The 24294-nt window shown below is 25.8% G+C and overlaps 2 protein-coding genes across 3 annotated transcripts; one reads left to right on the forward strand and one right to left on the reverse strand.

Annotated features, from left to right (window-relative positions):
- Nucleotides 1-1212: 1212 nt before the first annotated feature.
- LOC127278116 (integrator complex subunit 11) lies at nt 1213-17345 on the reverse strand. 2 transcript variants are annotated; one of them, XM_051299657.1, is made up of 5 exons: nt 17178-17345; nt 7644-7957; nt 6356-6778; nt 1912-2736; nt 1213-1695 (listed from the first exon to the last, which is right to left on the reverse strand). In XM_051299657.1, exons 2-5 carry the CDS (start codon nt 7890-7892, stop codon nt 1405-1407), a joined length of 1788 nt encoding a protein of 595 aa, XP_051155614.1. In that variant the 5' UTR covers nt 7893-7957; nt 17178-17345; the 3' UTR covers nt 1213-1404. The 2 variants fall into 2 exon arrangements, with proteins under 2 accessions (XP_051155614.1, XP_051155615.1); XM_051299658.1 differs by having other exon boundaries at nt 7644-7952; nt 17178-17344.
- A 250-nt stretch (nt 17346-17595) lies between these two features.
- On the forward strand, nt 17596-23976 carry LOC127278118 (39S ribosomal protein L23, mitochondrial). Its single transcript, XM_051299661.1, has 3 exons — nt 17596-17823; nt 23143-23419; nt 23627-23976. The coding sequence occupies exons 1-3, from the start codon at nt 17810-17812 to the stop codon at nt 23795-23797; spliced, it is 462 nt and encodes a 153-aa protein (XP_051155618.1). The 5' UTR covers nt 17596-17809; the 3' UTR covers nt 23798-23976.
- The last annotated feature ends 318 nt before the right edge of the window (nt 23977-24294 follow it).

Raw genomic sequence — 24294 nt, forward strand, 5'->3', positions numbered from 1 at the left:
AATTAAAGTCAAATCAAAATTTGACAATGTAATTATTCTGGGTGATTTTTTTTTGTTGTCTCTTGATATCAATTTATTATTTACGAAAATACCTCTTAACTTAGATATCGATGGTTTTGAGGGGTTCTGAACAAAACAACCATGAGCGACCACCATTACATTAAGTTTATAGTTTGAGAAAAATCTGGGAGGAACAACAGACTGCACGAAGATAGCAAGTGAACCTCCTGCAATCTCAGAAGACTAAATCTAAATTGGGTTCGAAAGATCATAAGGGCGTTGTTCCTCAGAGAGGACTATACTCACTGTGTAGTACAAAGGCATGAATTCTTCACGCTTAAACACGGAAAAAACATACCCTTTTAGCATCAAACTGCTTTATTTTTTAATAGTATGTAACTCCGTTTACCTATCGAAGTATGAAATAATGCTTTTTTAGCGTAAAGTAAGTCCATGCTAAATAAGTATAATAGTTATAGTCTTATAGTAATAGTGAAGTACTTTAAAAGCATAAAATTGATGACCACGAAGTACGACATGTAGTTTACCTAAAATAGTAAGTAATTTTTGGGGCATAAATTCTTGCAACCTGCGATGGTTCCAAAAGAAAAGTAGGCGTGGTCAAAACGCAGATTGCAAGAATTTATGCCCCAAAAATTACTTACTATTTTAGGTAAACTACATGTTGTACTTCGTGGTCATCAATTTTATGCTTTTAAAGTACTTCACTATTACTATAAGACTATAACTATTATACTCATTTAGCATGGACTTACTTTACCCTAAAAAAACATTATTTCATACTTCTATAGGTAAACGAAGTTGCATATACTATTAAAGGATAAAGCAGTTTGGTGCTAAAATGGTAAGTATGTTTTTTCCGTAAAGAGCTTAAAAAGGTGACAAAGTCGTTGAAAAATGGCAAAGCGCCAGGCAATGACGGAATACGTCTTTAATACATATCTCGAGTGTGGAGAGTTTTTCAGTGACAGGAAAACACAGAAGTTGGTCGTCCTTAGGAAAAGGGATAAATCTCTAGATAAAGTCTCATCGTTCAAACCAATATGTTCATTGGATATGATGGTTAAACTTCTGAAGGGAATGATTCTGGAGAAACCTTAGAGAATCCTGATAGGCGAAAATAGCAGATACAGATAATCTCGTGTTTTTATGTCAAACGAATCGGATAAATTATAAAAACAAAAACATCCATTTTGAATTTTAGAAATTATTCATTATTAAGAAATGTAATTACAGTAGAAATTTTTAAAATTACACTGAAAAAATTAAACTATATGTACTAAAATAAATTCTCAGTTTTTTCTTATAAAATTGAGAAAAATAACTTTAAAAAAATATTTTACATCACTCCGGTATAATATGTACATAAATTCTAATATTTATTTAACTTAATAAAGTTTGTAGAAAATCGAGAATATAACTTCCAAGATCTTCATCTTCATTGGTCCAGGAGACATAAACGCTTTTTTGATTTTCATCTTCACCTTCAACTTTCACTAATACCGATTCTACTGATATTGAACCATCAGTTAATTGAACAGTCCAACCTTGTAGTCTATCTTTCAATGGTTGAAAGAGTTTTTGTGTCGTAGCGTGTGCTGGTCCAGAATCCTGAACACATATTGTGGATGTAAATCTCACAATATGTTTAGTGATACCAGTAGTTCTTGCAACCTGTAAAGGATTTTAATTATAATTATCTCGAACTTTTAAGTTAGTAAATAAAAAGTGATATTTAGGGTGAAAAAAGTAGTTGAATAGTAACAAACTAATTTTTTATCTAAAATTTCAATTTTTTGAGGAATAATAATGAGAAGGAGGAGAATTTGCAAGAAGCATTAAATATTAACTTATAAATGTAAAATAATAAAATTCTGACACATTTCTTACCTCATCAGTATCAACGAGACAAACTCCGTCTTCTCTTAAAATTAAAACCCCATGAAGTAATCGACGTCTTTTAGGATCCGGAGGAAGAGCAGAATATTGTTTAGCTTCAGCTTTTAGTAAAGCCAAAGATGTATCGACAGCAACTTTCGATATAGTTGTAATAACACATGTTTCACCATTCGCTGGATTATAACAATTTATGCCAAATTCCTGTCTTATTTTCTCCTTGAGATATTCCATTTTAGCAAATTCCCCATGCACAAGCATAACACTTTTGGGTTCACAGCTTTGAATTAATTGCATAATTCCCTTTGCGTCAGCGTGTGCCGAGAAAGACATATACTCAACGGCCATTTTAACTTCGACAATTTGACGATTTTCAAATTCAATTCTTTTAATGCCACTAAGCACTTTGTGTCCCACAGTGCCTTGAACGCAAAAACCAGGCATAATAACCATATTCGCATCGTTTGGCGCCCATTTCTTAAATATCTGCAAAGAAAGACCAGCGTGCAGCATACCTGGTGTGGCAAATACGACCATTGCTCCTGGATTATCAATGTAAGCTTTATCAAATGGTTTTATATGCTTAAAATCAAACATATTACGTTGTACAAAAGTTTTTTTAATCTTTTGATTAGTCCATGTGATGAACATTTTATAATAGTTATTTGCTTTTTCCGTTAAACCCAAAGCAAAGTAAACGGGTACTTTAAGATTCATTCGCTCCCAATAGGTTTCCAATAGTATACACAATTCTTGAGCTCGACCAAGGGCAAAAACTGGTATTAATACTTTGCCACCTCTATCTATACATTCGTGGACCTAGAAAAAAATTACTTTTGCTGACTTTCAAAAACTATTTAAATTCAAACATTTTTACATAAAATCTATTTTTATCCACGTTATTGGATGATTAAATATATTTAACAATGTTTATATTTTCGAAATTTTATACAGGTCTAATTTTTATTAAACTAAATTCAGATATGACTAAATTTTAATTTATCCATTATAGAAATATAATAATTAATATTTTTCATAAAATAAATGTAACGATTAATGAAGAAAGGTAAAAATAATTAATTAAATTACATTTTTCACAAAATCGGACAAAACACTAAGGATTCTTATCTTATAAATGTCCTAAATCCGAAAGATTTTGTGAATCCTTAATAAAAAAACACGATTTCAAAACGAAAAGTAGGAAAGTAATAAATTAACAGCAGCGACTTTGTGCTCCCTGCATGCTTCTGCCATCTGACGGCGACAGAACGTAATAAACCTGTCATTATATTACTTTCCTACTTTTCGTTTTGCAATTGCGTTTTTGTATGGATTTGCACAATCTTTTGGATTTAGGAAATTTATAAGATAAGAATCCTTGGTGTTTTGGCCAATTTTATTAAAAGTGTCCGTGTTCCGAGAAAAAAGTATTTTAAAATCAATTTTTTCCATTTTCACAGAACGTTTGACACCCTTAATAAATAATAATTTCAACCAATAATTTTTATTATTTTGCAAGTAAGTATATTGACCAGCACAATCTTCCGAGGTTCTGCCATTCAAGACAATAAAGCCATTGTCCTCCATACAACGCACCAGCAACTTTGAAATCTTTCATATGGTTACACGATCGGACCATTTTCCAATTATTATATCTTTAATAAAAACAGAAAAAACTATTCTACCCACTAATAAACTAAAATGGAGAAATCACCTTAGTCTTAAATTTTTCGAAGTAATGAGTTCCCTTCCCTGAGACGCATCGACTGATACCCTTAACATTGATCAAAGAGCGAACGATTTTATATCTGAAATATCCTCGAAAGCAAATTCAATTGGTATGACGTCGAAAATTAACATAAAAACGGGTAAATCGAAACCCTGGTATGACCAGGAATGTGTGGCACTGAAAAAAAAATTTAAAGAAATTACTAAAAAAATGTAAAAACGAAAACTTTATTAACGAGAATACGACGAAAGAGTATAATTATTTTAAAAATTTATATTATAAAACACTGATGGTAAAAAAGGAAACCCACAAGAATTCAATTCTCGAGCAATTAAGATTAAGCAGAGACTCTAAAACGTTCTGGAAAATAATAAATGAATTTAGATTTAAATATAATCCTAAACAAAACGTCATTGAATTAGAAGCTTGGAATAAATACTTTACTACTTTTTTTCAAATCACTGACTTAAAAATAACAGTAAACATAATCCTATATTAGATGAACCTATTACTATTAACGAAATCGTTAACGCTTTAAAAAAAAGCAAAAATAACAAATCCCCAGGTTCCGATGGAATCACATTTGAATTTCTAAAAAATTTACCTTCGAATTGGATTCATTATGTGGGTGTCCTTTTTAACCAGATTTTACAAGAAGAAAAAGTCCCAAGAAATTGGTCAAAGATAAATCTAAAAATGATCTACAAAAAAGGTGATGAACACGACCCGAGCAACTATCGACCCATAGCATTAGTCAACTGTATTACAAAAATATTCACACATGTAATAACCCAGTGGGCGGAGAGCGAAGATCTGCTTCCAGAATTTCAGTCGGGATTCAGGAAAAATCGAAGTTGTATCGACAATATCTTTGTTTTGAACTCGATAATACAGTATAGACTTAGTACAAAAGGGGGTAAGGTGTTTGCTCTATTCGTGGACTTCAGCAATGCTTTCCCTTCTGTTTCCCATAAGTTGCTGTGGGAGAAGTTATATAAAATGGGTTTAGGTTATAAAGTGACAAAAATTCTAATTGATTTTTATGCAAAAGCAACTATAACTGTACAAAACGAAAAGGGTATTTAAAAGCCGGTAAAAGTAACTAAAGGTTTACTCCAAGGAGAAAAAACTAGTCCGATCTTGTTTTCTTTGTTCTTGTCAGATTTAGAGGAATTTTTGAAAGAAGAAGGTGTAAGAGGGATTTCGATTGGACACCGTAACGAAATTATTTTACTTGCGTATGCGGACGACATCGTAGTGCTCGCGGACTCTCCTGCAGCTCTCAAAAAAATACTAAAAGCCTTTTATAAATACTGTATTAAAAATCAATTAGAAGTAAATGAAAAAAAAACAAAAATTATTATCTATAAAAAAGAGGGTCGGTCGTCAAAAAAAAATAAATTTTAAATACGAGAATAAAAAAATTGAAGTTGTTAAAAACTATACTTATCTAGGAATACCTCAAACTTACACAGCTTCCTCAGAGGCGTCCCTGAGGGGTGCGATCTCGTCCGCAGCATTGGCAACGAGTTCGTCAATATCAATAATAAACCGAATGGAATTAAACTCGTGGGAACCGATTCCAAAAATATTTAACTCCTTAGTTAGTAGTACTTTTTTATACGCAATACAAATATGGGGCCTCCGATATCTGAATGAAATAGAAAAACCACAAACAACTTTTTACAAAAAACTACTTTTATTACCACAAAACACACCTAATTACGCAATTAGATTGGAAACGGGATCGCAAAAAATTGCGTGTAAAGTTTTTAAACTCACACTTAACCTAATTGAAAAAATTTTGAATATGGGAAACGAAAGATACCCCAAAATCTGTTTGTTACAATTAATCAATCAACTGGAACTGTCAAAGTGTAATACCAAATATAACTGGTGTGCTCAAGTTAAAAAAATGTTTGAGGATATAGGTGAGACTATTGTATGGACTTTGGAATTTATTCAGGAAAACAAAGAAAGATTAATAAAAACTTATGAAAATTACTCGCGTGCAGAAGATGTAAATTCCCTATCAAATTCTAGTTCTCTTCAGATTCTTCCCAATCTCACTCTCAGAGATGGAACTCAAACTTATTTAAGAATGAAATTACCTCTTTTGTTTATAAAGGTGCTTGCTCAGATTAGACTAATTAATAAATATATAACCCTAGAATAATTTACAAAAAAGAAATTTTGAATCTAAATGATAATTATTGCTGTGGAGAACAGATTCTGAAAGGGAAAGAACTATACCACATGTTAATAGAATGTCAAATGTATAAGTTTATCAGAAAAAAATATGTATGCGACAGTGAGGACGAATCACTGATAAAAGATTTCTGTATAGATCTTTTAAACGATCCGAATTCAAATGGAGTGAAATCAATTAACTTTTATATAAAAAATGTAATTAAAAAACTAGGATAACATAGTACCAAAATGTACTTTAAAAATATAGCTTAAGTCAACTCTTTTGTATGGACCTGTGGTCCGAAACAAATAAACTTACTTAACCAATAATTTCCATCAAATTCTCAAAAAAATCAATTATTAAAAATATCCTTTAATTAAAAATTAAATTAATAATTAAAAAAATCTTGTGCAATTAAAATTTTCAATAATTCATTATATTATTAGTAAAATTTTAATTTTTTTTCAAAATGCATTGTCCACAGTGATAATAAAATAAATAGTTTTATTCGTTGATACCTTTTTCAAAAAGTCCCTTTCACGGCACCTCTTCGAGTCACGAATAGTCGTAGCGTATGTAGACTCTGAAATTAATAAATCTGGTCTACATTTGTCTATCCAGGCAGCGCCCAAATGTCTGTCTGGTGTCATATTATAGTCCCCTGTGTAAACAATAGATTGTGAGCCAACGCGAACATAAAACATCGAAGCACCCAATACATGTCCTGCATAGTAAGCTTTTATTTCTAATTCAGAATCAACCATCACCGATTGATGTAGAGTAACGGCAATGACTTTTTTCATGCAATCCTTTATCATTTGAGAGGTAAAGAAATTACTCTCTCCTTTACGTTCAACAGCAACTTTTCGCATATCTTCCAAAAGAATTGGTGCAATTGCTTTTGTAGGATGAGTCATGTAAATTGGACCTGTGTATCCAACCTGTTGTAAAACAAAATTATTTATTTATTTATTATATTTTAAAATATTTTTTTAATATAAAATACTTAGGGTGCATAAATTTCTCATAAAAATCATTTATTACAATTTTTATTTTAAAGTATTTTATTAGAAATAATTATTTTTTAGACGAATTTTTATTTTTCAAATTAGCATTTGACAGAAATTCTTTTTATACGAATTTTTATACTTCATAAAATTTTTAGCTACCGAATTTTTGTTTGTCCGAATTTTCATTTGTCCTAAATTACAAATTGCCAAACAAACAATCGACAGAAAGATTTCGGCGCAATTTTTAAAATTGACCAATCACAATTTTCTTGATAATTTCTAATTGGTCAATTTTAAAAATTGTGCCAAAATCTTTCTGTCGATTGTTTGTTCGTGCATTTGAAATTTCGGACAAATAAAAATTCGTACAAATAAAAATAAAATTGTCTTAAATTAAAATTCTTTTAAACCAAACCTCTCAAAAGTAATGTAAAAAAATGACTGTAAAATAAAAATTTTGCCAAACAAAAAATTTGGCAGCTAAAAATTCTATAAAGTTAAAATTCGTATAAAAAGAAATTCTATCAAATGCTAATTCAAAACATGAAAATTTATCTAAACATAATTATTTCAAATAAAATTCTTTTATGATTTTTATGGAAAATTGATGGACCTCAAAAATTTATTAGGTATTATAAAATAAATTTTCTTTATCGAAATAATCGAATGTGTAGAGAAATAATAATTTTAATTATATTCTAATAACTGAATTTACCATTTTTTTTTTTTTTTTTTTTGAAGTTTATTATTAACATTTCGTTTTTTTCTAATAAGTAATTTCTTAAAGGTTTCTTACCATTTCAGTGAAATAAGGAAGGGCTCCACAATGATCTAAATGAAAATGAGATATTATAACACAATCTATATAATTTGTTGTTGGACCCTCAGGAACAATGTAAGAAAAATCTGGAAATCTTCTTTCGTCATTAAATCCCATATGCATTCCACAGTCTAACATAATATTTTTACCACCCATCGAAACTAAAATACAACTTCGGCCAACATCTTGACCTGCTCCCAGTGGCGTCACTTTAATATCCGGCATCTTTGCTTTATTCAAACGACTTTTTTAATATTCTCTAATAATTTATAGTTTAACCGGAAGCTGCACTGCACAAAAAATTAAACATTAGAGCACATTTTTAATTTTTTATATATTGGGGCATTCTTTCTCAACGGGAGAATTGCTCCCCCCAAAAATGGTTTGGACGAAAAGAGTTCAGTTAGGTCTTAAATTTTAGGTATTTACGTCTATTTAGAAAAGCAAAGTGGCACTTTTTAAAATTCAAGATGGCGGAACTAATATGGCGGAAAATAAAAATAGATTAAATTCATTTAAAATTTGTTACTCGAGAGTTTTTTGGGTCGCTGAATATGAATCTGAAGTCAATTTTGTTAAAGCAAGTCATGATTTTTTCCTAACCTCAAAAAACATGTCGGATTTAAGACAACAAGCAAATTTTTTTAAATAATCTCGAATTTGCTTAAACCTTGTTACTCAGGGGTTTTTGGGGTCGCTGATTTCGAATCTAGAGTCAGATTTTTAAAATTCAAAATGGCGGATCCAATATGGAAAACGAGTTTTTTTAAAAAATGGTGAATTTTTAAAAAACTTGATATATAGGGATTTTAGGGTCACTAATTACGAATCTGAAGATAGATTTTTTAAAATTCAAAATGGCGGATCCAATATGGAGAACGAGTTTTTTAAAAAATGGTGAATTTTTAAAAAACTTGATATATAGGGGTTTTAGGGTCACTAATTACGAATCTGAAGATAGCTTTTTTAAAATTCAAAATGGCGGATCCAATATAGCGGACGAGAATTTAAAAAACTTGAATTTTTATGAAACTTAGTATCTGACGGTTTTTGAGTCGCTAATTATAAATCTGATGTTAGATTTTCAACATTTGAAAAGGTAGATCGTCATGAGAAGCATATTGGCTCTTTTAAAAATTAAAGATGGTGTATCTAATATTGCAGAAATTTAAAAAATTTGACCATCTATGTTTGAAACTTGTCATTTGGGGGTAATAATAATAGACGTAATAATCACAAGTTTAGTGTTAATAGAACAAATTCTGCTAGCTTGAGGAAAAAAAACCGCTAAGGGTAGTCATTTTTACTATAGGGCGCCTATAACATTGTAGGAAATTAAAATTTCATCAAAATTTTTTTTCTGTTGGTAGTTTACAAACATAAAGAATTATCTTGAAGTTGTGAAAGATGTTTAGGCAAAAACTATATTAAAGCTAGTAATCAATTACCCAACATAAATACAGGGACTTTATACAAACAATAAAATCGGTAGGATGTCTACCAAATGAAACATTATTTTTCATGGAGGATTCTAAAGAAACCAATTACAAAAATTACAAAATGCACGAATATGAAAAAGAAAAGACACCAAGTTTCATAAGAATCCAATAGTTTTTAAAAAACTCGTTCTCCATATTGAATCCGCCATTTTGAATTTTAAAAATCTGACTCTAGATTCGAAATCAGCGACCTCAAAAACCCCTGAGTAACAAGGTTTAAGCAAATTCGAGATTATTTAAAAAAATTTGCTTGTTGTCTTAAATCCGACATGTTTTTTGAGGTTAGGAAAAAATCATGACTTGCTTTAACAAAATTGACTTCAGATTCATATTCAGCGACACAAAAAACTCGCAAGTAACAAATTTTAAATGAATTTAATCTATTTTGCTTCCTCGTGGAGGAAGCTATGTAGTCCTTTCGTTTATAAACTTTTTAAAAATGGTGAAAACAAATTTTCCTCTATATAGAAACATGTTATATGAGATCCTGATCAATTGTCCGGATGTATGTATGTGTGTGTGTATGTGTGTGTGTGTGTGTGGATAGTTTTTGTGAACACGATATCTTTAACAGGTTTTAATGGATTTGGGTAAAATTTGGTAGGCTTATTTAACACATTAATCTCTCAAAAATGACGAGAGGATTTTTAAAAATACCCCAAAAAAAAAATTTTATCGTCTTTTTTCCAAAAATTTTTTTTTAATTGAAAAAATTTTTAAATCGAAAAATTTAAGGTAATATATAATATAATCGTCTTCTTTATGTCAAGATGAATCGATTGATATATATAAAGTATAGATTTGATTGAAATTTAAAGAATTAATGAAAGTTAAAAAATCAAAAATTCTCATTTTAGCTAAAAAATGATGTGTTTATTTAAATTCATGTTTATATATGAAATAATTTTATTCCCTGCATTGAAACGAATTGGTTGGTATATATAAAGTATAGATTTGATTTAAAATTTGAGAATTAATAAAAATTGAAAAATCGAAAATTCATATTTTAGCTAAAAAATTTTGTGTTTTTTTAAAATTCAAGTTGATGAATAAAATAATTGTATTCCTTGCATTAAAACGAATCGATTCGTATATATAAAGTTTATGTTACACTCAAAATTAATTAAAATTTTCTTTATTTTTCAAAAAATTTAATTAATTTAAAACATTTTTAACTCGAAATTTTTTAAATCAATCAATTGAATTGGACAAATTCATTGCTTCCTTCACGAGGAAGCGAATTTTTTGCTTCACAAAATGAGGAAGCATAATGTTTATGAAATAAACATAAAGGACCCCCTCCTTGTTTATTTTAATTTTCCGCCATATTAGATCCGCCATCTTGAATTTTAAAAAGTGCCACTTTGCTTTTCAAAATAGACGTAAATACATAAAATTTGAGACCTAACTGAACTCTTTTCGTCCAAACCATTTTTGGGGGGAGCAATTCTCCCGTTGAGAAAGAATGCCCCATATATATATTTTTTTTATAAATTCACACACATTTGAGTTATTTTAAAAATGATTTTGAGACTATTTTAAGAAAAAATCCCAAATAAGTTTTAATAAATTGTAAATTATTAAATTATGAAAATTTTTTTAGTTAACCATTAAAAAAATTGGATAATTTTATTTTTTATTAATTAAAAATTACGACTTGCCTAAACCATACAAGAAACTACATAGGGTCAGTCGGGGTAAATCCGAACGGGGGGTAAATCCGAACGCTAATTATTTCAGCTTAATTAAAATTTTTAAAAATAAGTTCGATATGAGAATTTTTACCTCAGATCCTCTTGAAGAGATTCTAAGTATTATCCCATTTTTTGTTTGTTAATTAGCAACAGCATAAACAAAGATAACAAGTATTGCAAAAAAGATTGAAAATCAAAGATGACACTCTTTCAGTATTTTGTCTCGTATTTGAAGAAAAAGAAGCTAAAAATTCATTTTATTATTTATAATTGTTTGTTATGAATACTAGAACAGAAACTATATTTGATTTTTGCCTTCTGTAAAATTTTATTAATAATATCAGACCGTTCGTATTTACCCAAGAAAATTGGAAAACTGGGGTAAATCCGAACGGTATTTTTAATAATTTTTTTTTACATCAAAGCCACACAAAATTGTTTTTATTTGATTACACTATTATTTTAACATTATAAAAGTACATAGAAAAAAGTTTTTCTTTCTATACGTATCCTCGTTAGTAATTAATAAGCAGAAACTTAATCTCTGTTCTCTCGAAGGAGTGTTTCAATTTTTTTGCCAAATGGTTTGTTGAAAAAAGTTTTTCAGGATCTTAATAAAATTTGGTATTCTACGGTTTTTGGGGTCGCTAATTACCAATTTGAAGTCAGTTTTTCAAAATTCAAAATGGCGGACGAGAATTAAAAAATTCATTGGATTCGCTCGAAAATTGTTACTCGGGGGGTTTCAGGGTTAGCAAATTTGATGATTTTTAAAAATAAGTTTTAGGAAAGTACGCCATTTTGAATTTAAAAAATTTGACTTTTATTTTTGTATTTACATTCAATCACTCCAAAATACTTTCTGTAGCAAGTTTTGCAAAAATCCGTTATGATTTGATAAAGTTATTGAAGGTTTTAATTGTGTAATGCATTTTAATTTTTAACCTGTTTGATTTTTGTATTTATATATGATGCATTATTACATAATAGGTTTATTATCGTATTTTTTTTGAGTTTTTATATAAGTTTAACAATTGCAATACTTTAAATTTATTTTCCCTAAGATTTTTCTGAAATACAGTGGCGTTCGTATTTACCCCCATATTTTAGGAAAGTTGCAAAGTATTGAGGTAAATACGAACGCTAAGTTTCCTGCGATTGTAATTTATCAAAAATTTTTTCTACCCCATAAAATTGTTCTATGGAAGTAAAGTAACAACTTCATGCATCAGAATACCGGAAGTATTTTTTTTTAAAGAAAAAACTTATGTTATTGTTGAAACTTACTAAAAGCGTTCGGATTTACCCCGGTTGACCCTATTTTATTTTGGTTTATTTATTTACAAATAGGGTCAGCATTTTCATGGATCAGATATTTAAAAAAAATATTTCATAATGTGGAGGGACCGTTGAATTTTCAATCAATTAATTTTTATTCAGCAAAATTTTATAAAGTGGAATTAATAAATTGATACTAATTCAAAAGGCCTCAGATTGGACGACTTTTTCAACTTTTTTCAATGAATGCAAATTTCTTTGACTTTTTTTTGGATAAAATGAGATTTATTTTGGTTCTTATTGTGTAAAAAATAACTGATCGATTTATTTATTGAATATTTTTAAAAATTTATTTTTGCGTTAGATTCCTGATTAAAATTTTTATGCATTAAAATCTTGAAAATTCTTCTGACTTAAAAATTACTTTCATTATTTGACTCAAACATTTCTCAGGAATTGACCTTAAATATAAGTTGGCGACAAATTAAACTCAAAAATTTTATTGAAAATCTGAAAAAAAATTTCTATAAATTTACTTTAAATAAATAAAAAAAATAAATGAAACTTATAAAAATGGTTCAGAAAAAAGAATCTTCTGGGTGTCTAAGGGTCAGGGAAAGTCAGGGAATTTAGAAAAATTTCATTCAAAGTCAGAAAAATTTCTGTAAATTTATACAAAAATTAAAATTTTTTGTGAATTTAAAAATTTTTTAATCTAAAAAAACTTGAATGGTTTTTATTACCATTTGTTACTACCATTATAAATTAATTTATTGTTAAATATGTCAATAACCATATTTTTGTCCAAAAAAAGCAGAAATAAAGTTATTAAAAAGTCAGGGAAAAATAAAAAAAATGTCAGGGAGGAGTCAGGGAATTTTTTTTTCTCAATCCTTGTTAGACACTCTGATCTTGAATTTTTATAATCTAAAGATGTAGACAATTTTTCTCAGTTAAATTTTGAAATATTCTAAATAAAATTTAAAAAAGAATAATAATAAGAATAATAAGAATTCTTAATAAAGAATTCTATTTTATTTATCACAAATACTTGGTTTGTTATTGAGTTTTTATATGGTAAACGTACCTAGTACATAAAACAAATTTAGTTTTTAATAATTTTTGAAAATTAGGGTCAGTTGGGGTAAATGGGGACAAAATTGCTATTTTTCACAAATTACATAAGTTTCATCCTTTAAAAGGTAATATTTGCGGGTTTATTTTTTTAAGTTGTTATTAATTTTATGCAGCAGAAAAAAATTTAGATGAGCTTTAAACTCATGAAACTGACTGTCCCCATTTACCCCAAAATTTAGAAAATTTTATAAAATTTGGGGTAAATGGGGACAGCATAGTTTCTAAGAAAGTTTTAAGAAAAAAGTTTCCTTAAGTATATTACTGTATTAAGGGATGAAAAAACTTGAAAAAAATTTGTAGTGATTTGGGTGATTCTACGCGTAGCGCACGATTTGGTGTCTGAAACTTTAAAAATATTTTTTTATCGAAATGATAAATATCAATACATATTTTTGAAGATAAAGTGTCAAGAAATAAATATCCATGGTGGGCCGGAAACATTTTTTATAATTTTTTAATTTTTTTAAACAAATTAAAAAAAAATTCTTTGCTTGTTGAATTCTATAAAATATTTGAAATTTGATTTAAAATGTTTATGGGAATTTTTGGGGTAACTCACAAAAATATATATAGCGCGAACGACAATTAAAAATTTTTATTTCGGTAATTTACGGAAATTTTCGAGGTAATTTATGGAAATTTATGCGGTAATTTATAGAAATTTTGTCTAAAATTCATAAAAATATGTAAAGCATAAATCAGAATTAAAAATTATTATTTTGGTAATTTACGGACATTTCCGAGGTAATTTATGGAAATTTTCGCGGTAATTTACAAAAACATATACAGCGCGAACGACAATCAAAAATTTTATTTCAGAAATTTATAGAAATTTATGCGGTAATTTATGGAAATTTATATGGTAATTTATAGAAATTTTGGCTATAATTCATAAAAATATGTAAAGCATAAATCGCAATTAAAGATTTTAATTTCGGTAATTTATAAAAAATTTCGTGGTAATTTACAAAAATTTATATAGCGCGAACGACAATTAAAAATTTTATTTTGGTAATTTATGGAAATTTATGCAGTAATTTATGGAAATTTATACGGTAATTTATAGAAATTTATTTGGTAAGTTATAATAAACTTACCGGAGCTATGATAGTTTATAATAAATATTTTTAATTTCATTTGTTTCACATATATATAGACTAAAATAATATAACTACACTTTATTTAACCTTTATTATTTAATTATATTCTATTTTTTTAAATAATATTGAAGGGTCGGTGGATGCCGGTGGAGACAATTTTGTGATGCCCTGTACAAATTTGAATCTTAAAATGTGTAAATAAAGGATAAATCAATTAGAAAATTGATTATTTTCTTCATGAATCAACTTAAGGAATATAACTTTTGCTGTTACTGAAGTAGAACTATATTAACATTTGACTTTTATTTAAATAATTCAATGTTTAATAATAAAACGCAGAATAACACACAAAAGTGCAGTCAAGTATAAATAGCAAAAAAAAAAAGAAAATAATTTTTTTTTTGATCAAACTTTTTTTTTATTCAATTCCACTACAATATACAATACTAAAATAGCAACAGAAATTGTATTTATTAGTGCACATTGCTAAAAATATTAACTTTTTTGTTTAAACATCCTGTGGGGACAGGTGAAATTTTGACGTTTTCAGCCTTAAAAACCACTTTTCACGAAAAATTATAATGTTAAATACAAAAATAACTATTGGTTTTTGTTTGTAGTCACAGAAATTATCTTTTTACATTGGAATCGAAATATTATGTGAATATTATTTGTGATTTTTCTTTCACAACATGAAAAAAAGCAAGTTGTGCGCTACGCTGAGAATCACCCATATATATGAAAAAACAGATAAATAAAAGTTTCATTAAATGAAAAATTAGTTAAACAAAAATTCTTCGGTAAGAAAATTCCATTTATTATAAATTTTTACTTTATAAAATCTTATTAATGACATTTTTTTTTACATTTGAAAAAAAATGTAAATAAAATACATTTTTTTAGTATAAAATGTAGATCTTCTTCAATTCAAATATTTAACAAATTTTGAAATAAAATGATTCTTCACTAAATTAATTATTTTTAATAATTTTAATGAAATACATCACAAATTCAATTATATCAAAATTATTTTTCAATTAAAAATTTTATGAAATTTAACAATTGTTTATAATTTTAAAAAAATATATCACAATAAAATTGCATTATTTTTTAAAAATTTCAATTCAAAATAAACTAAAATTCAATTATTACCCGAAATTTTAATTCAAAATCAATTCAAAATCCAATAATTATCCACAATTTTCAATTTAAAATTTAATTATTTGCCAAGTTTTCAATCTAAAATGAAATAAAATTCAATTATTTTCTAAAATTTCTATTCAAAATTAATTATCCAAATTATCAATCAAAAATTAACTTAAATTAAATTATTATCCAAAATTTCAATTCAAATTCAATTATTTCCCAAAATTTTTCAATTCAAAATGATCTGAAATTCAATTATTTTCCAAATTTAAAATCAAATAAAATTTCATTATTCTCAAAAATTTGAATTCAAAATTAATGGAATTTAAAAGCATCTAAAATTTAATTATTTCTAAAATTTTCCATCGTCAATTTTTTTTTTGAAATTTAATAATTTCAATTATAACTCTAAGGAAATTCAATTATTTTTAACCATTTTAATAATATTCTTTGAAATTTCAACTATCTGAAACCATTTTTCAATTAAAAATGATTTTCAAATTATTGTATTTTGTCCGCATTTTCTAATAAATTTTTAGTGAAATCATCTAAAATTTTAATTACAAAACACTTAAAGTTTCAATTAATTTCAAAAATCTCAATTTTAAATCTTTGAAAATTCAATTAAATTTAAAAAATGTTTTCCAAAAATTGTTTGATAAATTATTTTTAGTTCTGTAAAATTTAATAATTGTTTGAAAATTAACAATATTTTTTGAAATTTCATTATTTCTAAAAATTTCAACTTTAACCCTTCGAAAAGGATTATTATTAAAAAAAAATTTTTCATTTAAAAATCTGTAAAATATTTTTGTTAAAATAAGAAACAAATCCATTTTTTTTTGTAATATAAATCGACTAAAACGTCTTTTTGTGTCTTTAAGTTGATTCGAGGCCTGTGTTTTTATAATTAATATTTAATAGGTATTCGTTGGCCTCTGGTACCTTAAAAATAAATTTTTAAAAATAAATTTTTTTCAAATTACTATCTTGTACTATTCAAAGAAACACGTGAAATCAGAAAAGGCCAATTTCAAGTTAGGACAGAAGGACAGACCAAGCATTCTATTATTATATATAATAATTTAATTGAAATATTTTGTATTTCCTTGTTTTTTTTTAATTTAATTTTTTGCTACATAACCTAAATGATTTTTTGCAGTAAGTTTTGAATAAATTCTGAAAAAATGTTCAAATGAAAATAATCAATAGATTTTCTTTTATAACAATTTTTGTTCTGATTGAACAGATCTCAGTGTGACGAGTACATGATTCTAAAATATTGTTTCTGTTCTAGAAGATAACCTTTTATTTCAATTTTTCATTTAGCTATTTATCCAATAGATAACGTTATAATTTTAAAGCATTTTTTCATTAAACAGTAAAGTAGAATTTACTGCGTATAATGTTTGTAACTATTTTCATTCAATATTGTTTTAATGATATATAAAAGCAATATTATAATTCACATTATAAATTTTACTAAATAAAAAAAAAGATTGTAATTTTAAAAAGTAAAAAATTTGTATTCTTATAACTGACTGCAAATTTATTTTAATATTTAGCAGTTTCATAATTTATTTCTAAAACTAAATCATAACCTTAAAATAATCGTATTTTTCTTAATTAGATAAATTAAAAAATATTTATAATTACTTCAAACATTTATTGAAGAAATGTTGCGACGGACAATAATAACATTAAAATATTTATCCTATTATTCAATTATTAATTGCATATATTCTCAACAAAAAGAGAAAATGTTATTTAACTTTTGAGGGATATTTAAACTTTCAATAATAACATTAGGGTGAAATCACATGTCTGCAACTGTCACTCAGCAGGGTAAATAGGTTCTTATAATATAATAATATAAATATAAACTATGGATACAAGTATAAAATTTCTTTTAATATTAATATAACAATAATCGAGTAATTAATATTAATTTTATATAAAAAACGTTATATATAAAACAAATTATATATACAGAAACAAAAGGAGAGAGGGAAAGAGATTAAATAGAAAAAGAATATCTCTCTTCTTTTCTATATTTTATGCTTGACCTTCACAAAAGTGTTGTGTTAAGGCCTTAATCTTTGACGTACATAACCTCATTGTTTTGTATGGATTCAATATTATTATTTTTAACATAAAAGAAAGACAAAAATATTAATTTTGATTTTATGCAGAAATTCTTTAATCAAGAAACTAATAATATATTTATCATAATTAACGATTGATAATTGTAATTTAATGTTTAGAACTGTTTTGAGGTTACATATATAATGTCAACACGTTGGTAAGTATATTTTCGAATTAAAATTAACCGGCAACAATGTTATAAATATTCAAAATAAAACAATACTATTACGCTTAGATTTCCTTTGAACAATTTCTGTTTTTTTTTCGACAATTTACTGTAATAAATGCATTTTTAAAAATTATTCAAATATTGATAAATTCATATTTTGTTATTTCGAGAAATTTAAATAAATAAAATTTCTCACATAACCACTTAAGTTAATTTTAAGGAAGAAAAATTGTACTAAATTATTTATCATCTTTGTTAAACCCAAATGGTTTTATTAAACCAATTTATTAATAATGGCTAATAAAAATCATGATTTTTTTTTAAATCCATACGATTGATTGTTCAGAATCATGAAGAAAGTGTACAAAAAAAATTTGCAATGAAAAATAATAAAAATTGCGACAAAAGTTTACATTTTAAGTGTTCGAAAATTTCGAGTTTCATTTAAAAAAACTAACAAAATTAAACGCGCGCCAAATTGAATGCTTAATTGTTTGTTATAAAGAAATTAAAGATTAATATTATCAATAATAATTTAATTTATTAGAATATTATTACATATTAAATGATAATAATGAAAATTATATGTTTACAGGCCTCGGATTATACGACTTTTTCCGACTTTTTTCAAAATTACGACTTTTATCGACTTATTTTAATAAAATGTGACATTTTTTTTTTACATTTGAAAAAAAATGTAAATAAAATACATTTTTTTAGTATAAAATGTAGATCTTCTTCAATTCAAATATTTAACAAATTTTGAAATAAAATGATTCTTCACTAAATTAATTATTTTTAATAATTTTAATGAAATACATCACAAATTCAATTATATCAAAATTATTTTTCAATTAAAAATTTTATGAAATTTAACAATTGTTTATAATTTAAAAAAAAATATATCACAATAAAATTGCATTATTTTTTAAAAATTTCAATTCAAAATAAACTAAAATTCAATTATTACCCGAAATTTTAATTCAAAATCAATTCAAAATCCAATAATTATCCACAATTTTCAATTTAAAATTTAATTATTTACCAAGTTTCAATTTAAAATGAAATAAAATTCAATTATTTTCTAAAATTTCTATTCAAAATTAATTATCCAAATTATCAATCAAAAATCAAAAATCAAAAATCGGAAGTGCGAGTTACACTCGCACTGAAATCAAGGGTTCCGTACTCGAAGCGAACTTATTTGGTATAAAAACAAATGTTTAAAAAATATGTGTTGTATGTTAAATAATATATGTGATACAAAAAGAAACAATTTAAAAAAAAAATTTTGAGAAAATTGTTCCTCCTTTGGTATAAAAACAAAAAAAAATTTTAAATATGTGTTGTATTTCAAATAATATAAGTGATACGAAGAGGAACAATTTTCTTAAATTTTACAAAATTGTTCCTCTTCGTATCACTTATATTATTTGAAATACAACACATATTTAAAATTTTTTTTTGTTTTTATACCAAAGGAGGAACAATTTTCTCAAAATTTTTTTTTTAAATTGTTTCTTTTTGTATCACATATATTATTTAACATACAACACATATTTTTTAAACATTTGTTTTTATACCAAATAAGTTCGCTTCGAGTACGGAACCCTCGATTTCAGTGCGAGTTACACTCGCACTTGTCCGATTTTTTTCGTTTTTTGTGGAAAAATACAATTTTTATTAAATTTATCATTTTTCCTCAAAAATTTGATAAAAATTGATCATCAACTCCAATCGCGCTTACATTCTTTCCCTGTATTTTTCACGCAAAAATACAGTTTTGCAGCAAATATGAACAGTTTGGGTTGAATATTATGTGCGCTTGGGAGAATAAATCATTTTTTTCGAAATTTTTGATTTTTCCTTGACAACGCTATGTAAATTGTTCCGAATCAAGTTCGCTATATTTTTCCTGTAATTTTCACTTTAAAATACGTAAGTGTACCAAATTTGAGCTCTTTATGTCAAAAGATGTGGCTGCTAGGGGGGGGGTACATAGTCATTTTTAGGTATTTTTCGTAAAAATTCATGGTTTTTCCTTGACAACGCTATGATAATCAACTCCAATCATGCTCGCTATATTTTTTTTGTAATCTACACGTAATAATACGTTAAAATATATCAATTTAAATCCCTTTAAATAAAATTTTGTTTCCTTTTTGGTGGAAAAATACATTTTTTTCCTAAAATTGTCATTTTTTCTTGAAAAACTTGATAAAAAGTTAATCATCAACTCTAATAGTGATTGCTTTTTTTTCCCTGTATTTTTCCCGTAAAAATACATTTGTATACTAAATATGAACTGTCTGGGTTGAATATTGTGTGCGCTTGGGAGAAAAAATCAATTTTTTCAAAATTTTTTATTTTTCCTTGACAACGCTATGTAAATTGAGCTGAATCAAGTTCGCTATATTTTTCCTGTAATCTACACGCAAAAATACATATGTGTACCAAATTTCAGCTTTCCAGATAAATTCGTGTGGCCGCTAGGGGGGGGGTACACGATTTAAAAAAAAACCGATATTAATAGGGTTCCGAACCGAGTATGGAACCATAAAAAGGAACTTAAATTAAATTATAATCCAAAATTTCAATTAAAATTCAATTATTTCCCAAAATTTTCAATTCAGAATGAACTGAAATTCAATTATTTTCCAAATTTAAAATCAAATAAAATTTCATTATTCTCAAAAATTTGAATTCAAAATTAATTGAATTTTCAATAATTTGAAATTAAAAGCATCTAAAATTTAATTATTTCTAAAATTTTCCATCGTCAATTTTTTTTTTGAAATTTAATAATTTCAATTATAACTCTAAGGAAATTCAATTATTTTTAACCATTTTAATAATATTCTTTGAAATTTCAACTATCTGAAACCATTTTTCAATTAAAAATGATTTTCACATTATTGTATTTTGTCCGCATTTTCTTATAAATTTAGTGAAATCATCTAAAATTTTAATTTCAAAACACTCAAAGTTTCAATTAATTTCAAAAATCTCAATTTTTAATCTTTGAAAATTCAATTAAATTTAAAAAATGTTTTTAAAAAATTGTTTGATTAATTATTTTTAGTTCTGTAAAATTTAATAATTGTTTGAAAATTAACAATATCTTTTGAAATTTAATTATTTCTAAAAATTTCAACTTTAACCCTTCGAAAACGATTATTATTTAAAAAAAAATTTTTCATTTAAAAATCTGTAAAATATTTTTGTTAAAATAAAAAACAAATCCACTTTTTTTTGGAATATAAATCGACTAAAACGATTTTTTTGTGTCTTTAAGTTGATTCGAGGCCTGTTTTTTTATAATTAATATTTAATAGGTATTCGTTGGCCCCTGGTACCTTAAAAATTGATTTTTAAAAATAATTTTTTTTCAAATTACTATCTTGTACGAAATTTCCTGGCGCATCTTTTTTCTTATCATAAATTTTTTGTATTTGTATACAATTTTTGAATCAATATACAAGTTTAAAAAAAATTTCGTTGGTAAACGTTGTGTACTTCAGCTTCGTGAATTGAATTTTGAAATTTGGAATTTTAAAGAAACTTATTCCGAAATATAGAAACACAATTATAAAAATTAGGCAAAAATGTGAAAAAGAATTGTCAAAATTTGACACGTCATAAGATTACTATTAAAAAAAAAAAAACGTGAAATCAGAAAAGGCCAACTTCAAGTTAGGACAGAAGGACAGACTAAGCATTTTATTATTATATAATAATTATTAATGAATTAATTGTTTTTCAATCTCCCATGGTATATTACATTTTTATATATGTGACCTTGACAGTGAAAAGGGGGCTTACGTGCGAAAAAATCGATATTTTATTGATTGGTGATTCTGATTGAGTAAACTTTTTTCTATCAAAATCACCAATCAATAAAAAATTAATTTTTTCGCACGTAAGCCCCCTTTTCACTGTCTAGGTCAAATATACTCAATTTTGCCAGAAAAAAAATTAAAATCAATCTTAAACATCCTAAATTTCGAAAGGTTGAAATTTCAGCGGTCCCTCCCCTTAAGTCATAAATTTTGTAATATTTAATCTTATATATTAATAAATAAATAAATAAATAATAAATAAATCTTAAAAAGTTTGGATTACTAGAGTTTTTCTTTTTTTTTTAGAAAATATTAGAATTGATATATAAAAATTTTGAACTAAAATTATTCAAAAAGAAATTTTTTTTAAATGTTTTGAGTTTTGCAACTTTAATAACTTTGTAATAATAGTAAAATTGCTTAAATAAATCAAACAATACGTTTTCAAATTTAATTTAAATTAATTATAATAGTTTTGATGTAATATAAAGATTTTTAAACAAATATTTTAAAAAGTCGTGTTTTCAAAAATTTATATTGACAAAAAGTAAATAATTTTTGATAAATTTATTATTTATAAATCTATTTAATAAGAATTTATTTTAAAAAATGCTGGAAACATTTTAATTTACAACATTTTTTTTTAAATCATGATTTAAATGTAACTAATCTTACGATTTAAATCATTATTCAAACGAAGTTAATTTAAGGGGACCTTCTGGTTTAGAATTGACAAAAAAGACACGTTTTAAAACTTTTGTTGTAAGAAAATTATTAAATAAATTGTAAAAATTCTTTTCTGACATTGTTGCACATTACATAGAGAAAATTAAAAAAAAATTTTTTTGAGTGTATTTAGTTCATTTTCTTAGCTGTAGCGTCTTCTAAAAGGTTCCTTTTTTGGTACAGGTGATTGCGGACAATTTGTAATATATAATTTCAAATTTCTAACGCGAATCTTTTCATAAGGGTTTATTCTAGAGAATAAATCCAAACAACAATTTTTTAGAAGGTTTTTTTTTATTTTTTATGAACATTTTTCTCAAAAATTCGAAAAAACGCCCTGTTTTCGGGGCAATTTACCCCTGTATTAAAACACAGGGGGTAAAAATATGAAGTTTTAAAGGTAAATCTCTAGTTTTTTAACTAAGGAATCGAATGGTTTTTGGTTTTTTAAAATCGGTTGAGTAGATTTTGAGAAAAGCCGTGCACCACTTTGAAAAATGTGTTTTCGAGAAAAACGCGTTTAAAATTTTCATAACATAATACATTGAGCCAGGACTATAAAAAAATTTTTGATTACAACTTTTGTTTTTTTTTTTTACATATTTTTTAAAAAATGTTTTGGGACAGTAATTTTACGATACTAAGGAACATTTTCAAGCAAAAAAAATCGATTTTTTTGGAATTCTAAACCAAAAAGTCCCCTTAAATCATTTTAGTCCTGATTCAAATAATTTTATTTCAGGTATCCTTTTTATCAAAGAGGGAATCCTCAATTGCGCGTTTTTTTATCCAATTTTTGGTTAAAACTCGTCAAGCCTGAACAAAAACAACCAAAAAATATTGTCAAATTCCATTGTTCAATGGAAATGACAAGATTTGATGTAAAAAATTATTTAGAAAAAATATATAATATCAAATCAGTTAATGTAAGGACAAGAATAAAATTAGGAGAAACAAGCACTAAAAAAACTGGTTACGTTGTAAAAGATGATGATATTAAAATAGCATATGTTGTTTTGGTAAGTTTAATAATAAAAATGAAAATTATATTTTAAAAGCAATATTTTAGAAACAAATTTAGTAAAATTAAATTGTTAAATTTAAACAATTATACAATAAAAATTATTAAATGAAATTAATTTAAATATTTAAAATTCAGAGTTATCTTAAAAATAACTGCTTATAAAAAGAATTTCCCTGAAATACTAATTATTATTTCTCTTCAGAATAGAAATGAGAGCTTCGAATTTCCTGATGTTTTTGTAACAGAGGAAGTAAAAAAAGACAAAGAAGAAGAAACTGAACAACTGGAGATGATGAAAAAAGGATTTCAAGACTATTTGAAATTTAACAAACGATCAGATAGATTTCAAATGCCAGGATGGTACAGTCTCTAATTTATTTTCTTAGTTAATTTATTTTACTTATCATCGTTTTCGTAGTAAAGAAAATAAAGGAGAATTTTAAAATATCTTGTTTTTAAGAATGTAAAAATTAGCTTGAATTAAGATTTGTACCGAATTTGTAAAATAACAACAAACTAAATAAAATCAAACCGAAGTAGACGTATTAAAACCCTAAAGAGTTTTAATTTGATTCCGAATCAAACTATAATAGAATATAGAATTAAAATATCGAAATAAAATAGAAAATAGATTTTCGTGAATATAAAAAAATGTTAAAGTGCGATTCCAGGTGAGATTTCGACTTTTTCGGAGTAGGTTAACCGATTGCAATGAAACTTTGGAATTTTGTTATATATAGTAAGACTAATCTTTAACGTAAATTTCAGCTTAAAATATTTGTTAGTTTACGAGATTTACTTGCATTTACAATTGGATTCCTTTGGAACATTAAAGAAAACACAGGTAAGATCATTTTAGCGTTTAAGTGA

The sequence above is a fragment of the Leptopilina boulardi genome, unplaced genomic scaffold (genome assembly GCF_019393585.1).
Source record: "Leptopilina boulardi isolate dan_hultmark-lab unplaced genomic scaffold, ZJU_Lbou_2.1 LbouV2_195, whole genome shotgun sequence".
In the NCBI taxonomy this organism is placed as follows: domain Eukaryota; kingdom Metazoa; phylum Arthropoda; class Insecta; order Hymenoptera; family Figitidae; genus Leptopilina; species Leptopilina boulardi.

Coding starts and splice junctions, on each gene's coding strand:
- LOC127278116 (XM_051299657.1), bottom strand. CDS start 7,892: ATGCCGGATATTAAAGTGACGCCACTGGGAGCAGGTCAAGATGTTGGC. Junction 2,737..6,355: donor AAAGGGACTTTTTGAAAAAG/GTATCAACGAAT, acceptor ATTTTTTTCTAG/GTCCACGAATGTATAGATAG. Junction 1,696..1,911: donor GTCTCGTTGATACTGATGAG/GTAAGAAATGTG, acceptor AATCCTTTACAG/GTTGCAAGAACTACTGGTAT.
- LOC127278118 (XM_051299661.1), top strand. Junction 23,420..23,626: donor AAATAGCATATGTTGTTTTG/GTAAGTTTAATA, acceptor ATTTCTCTTCAG/AATAGAAATGAGAGCTTCGA.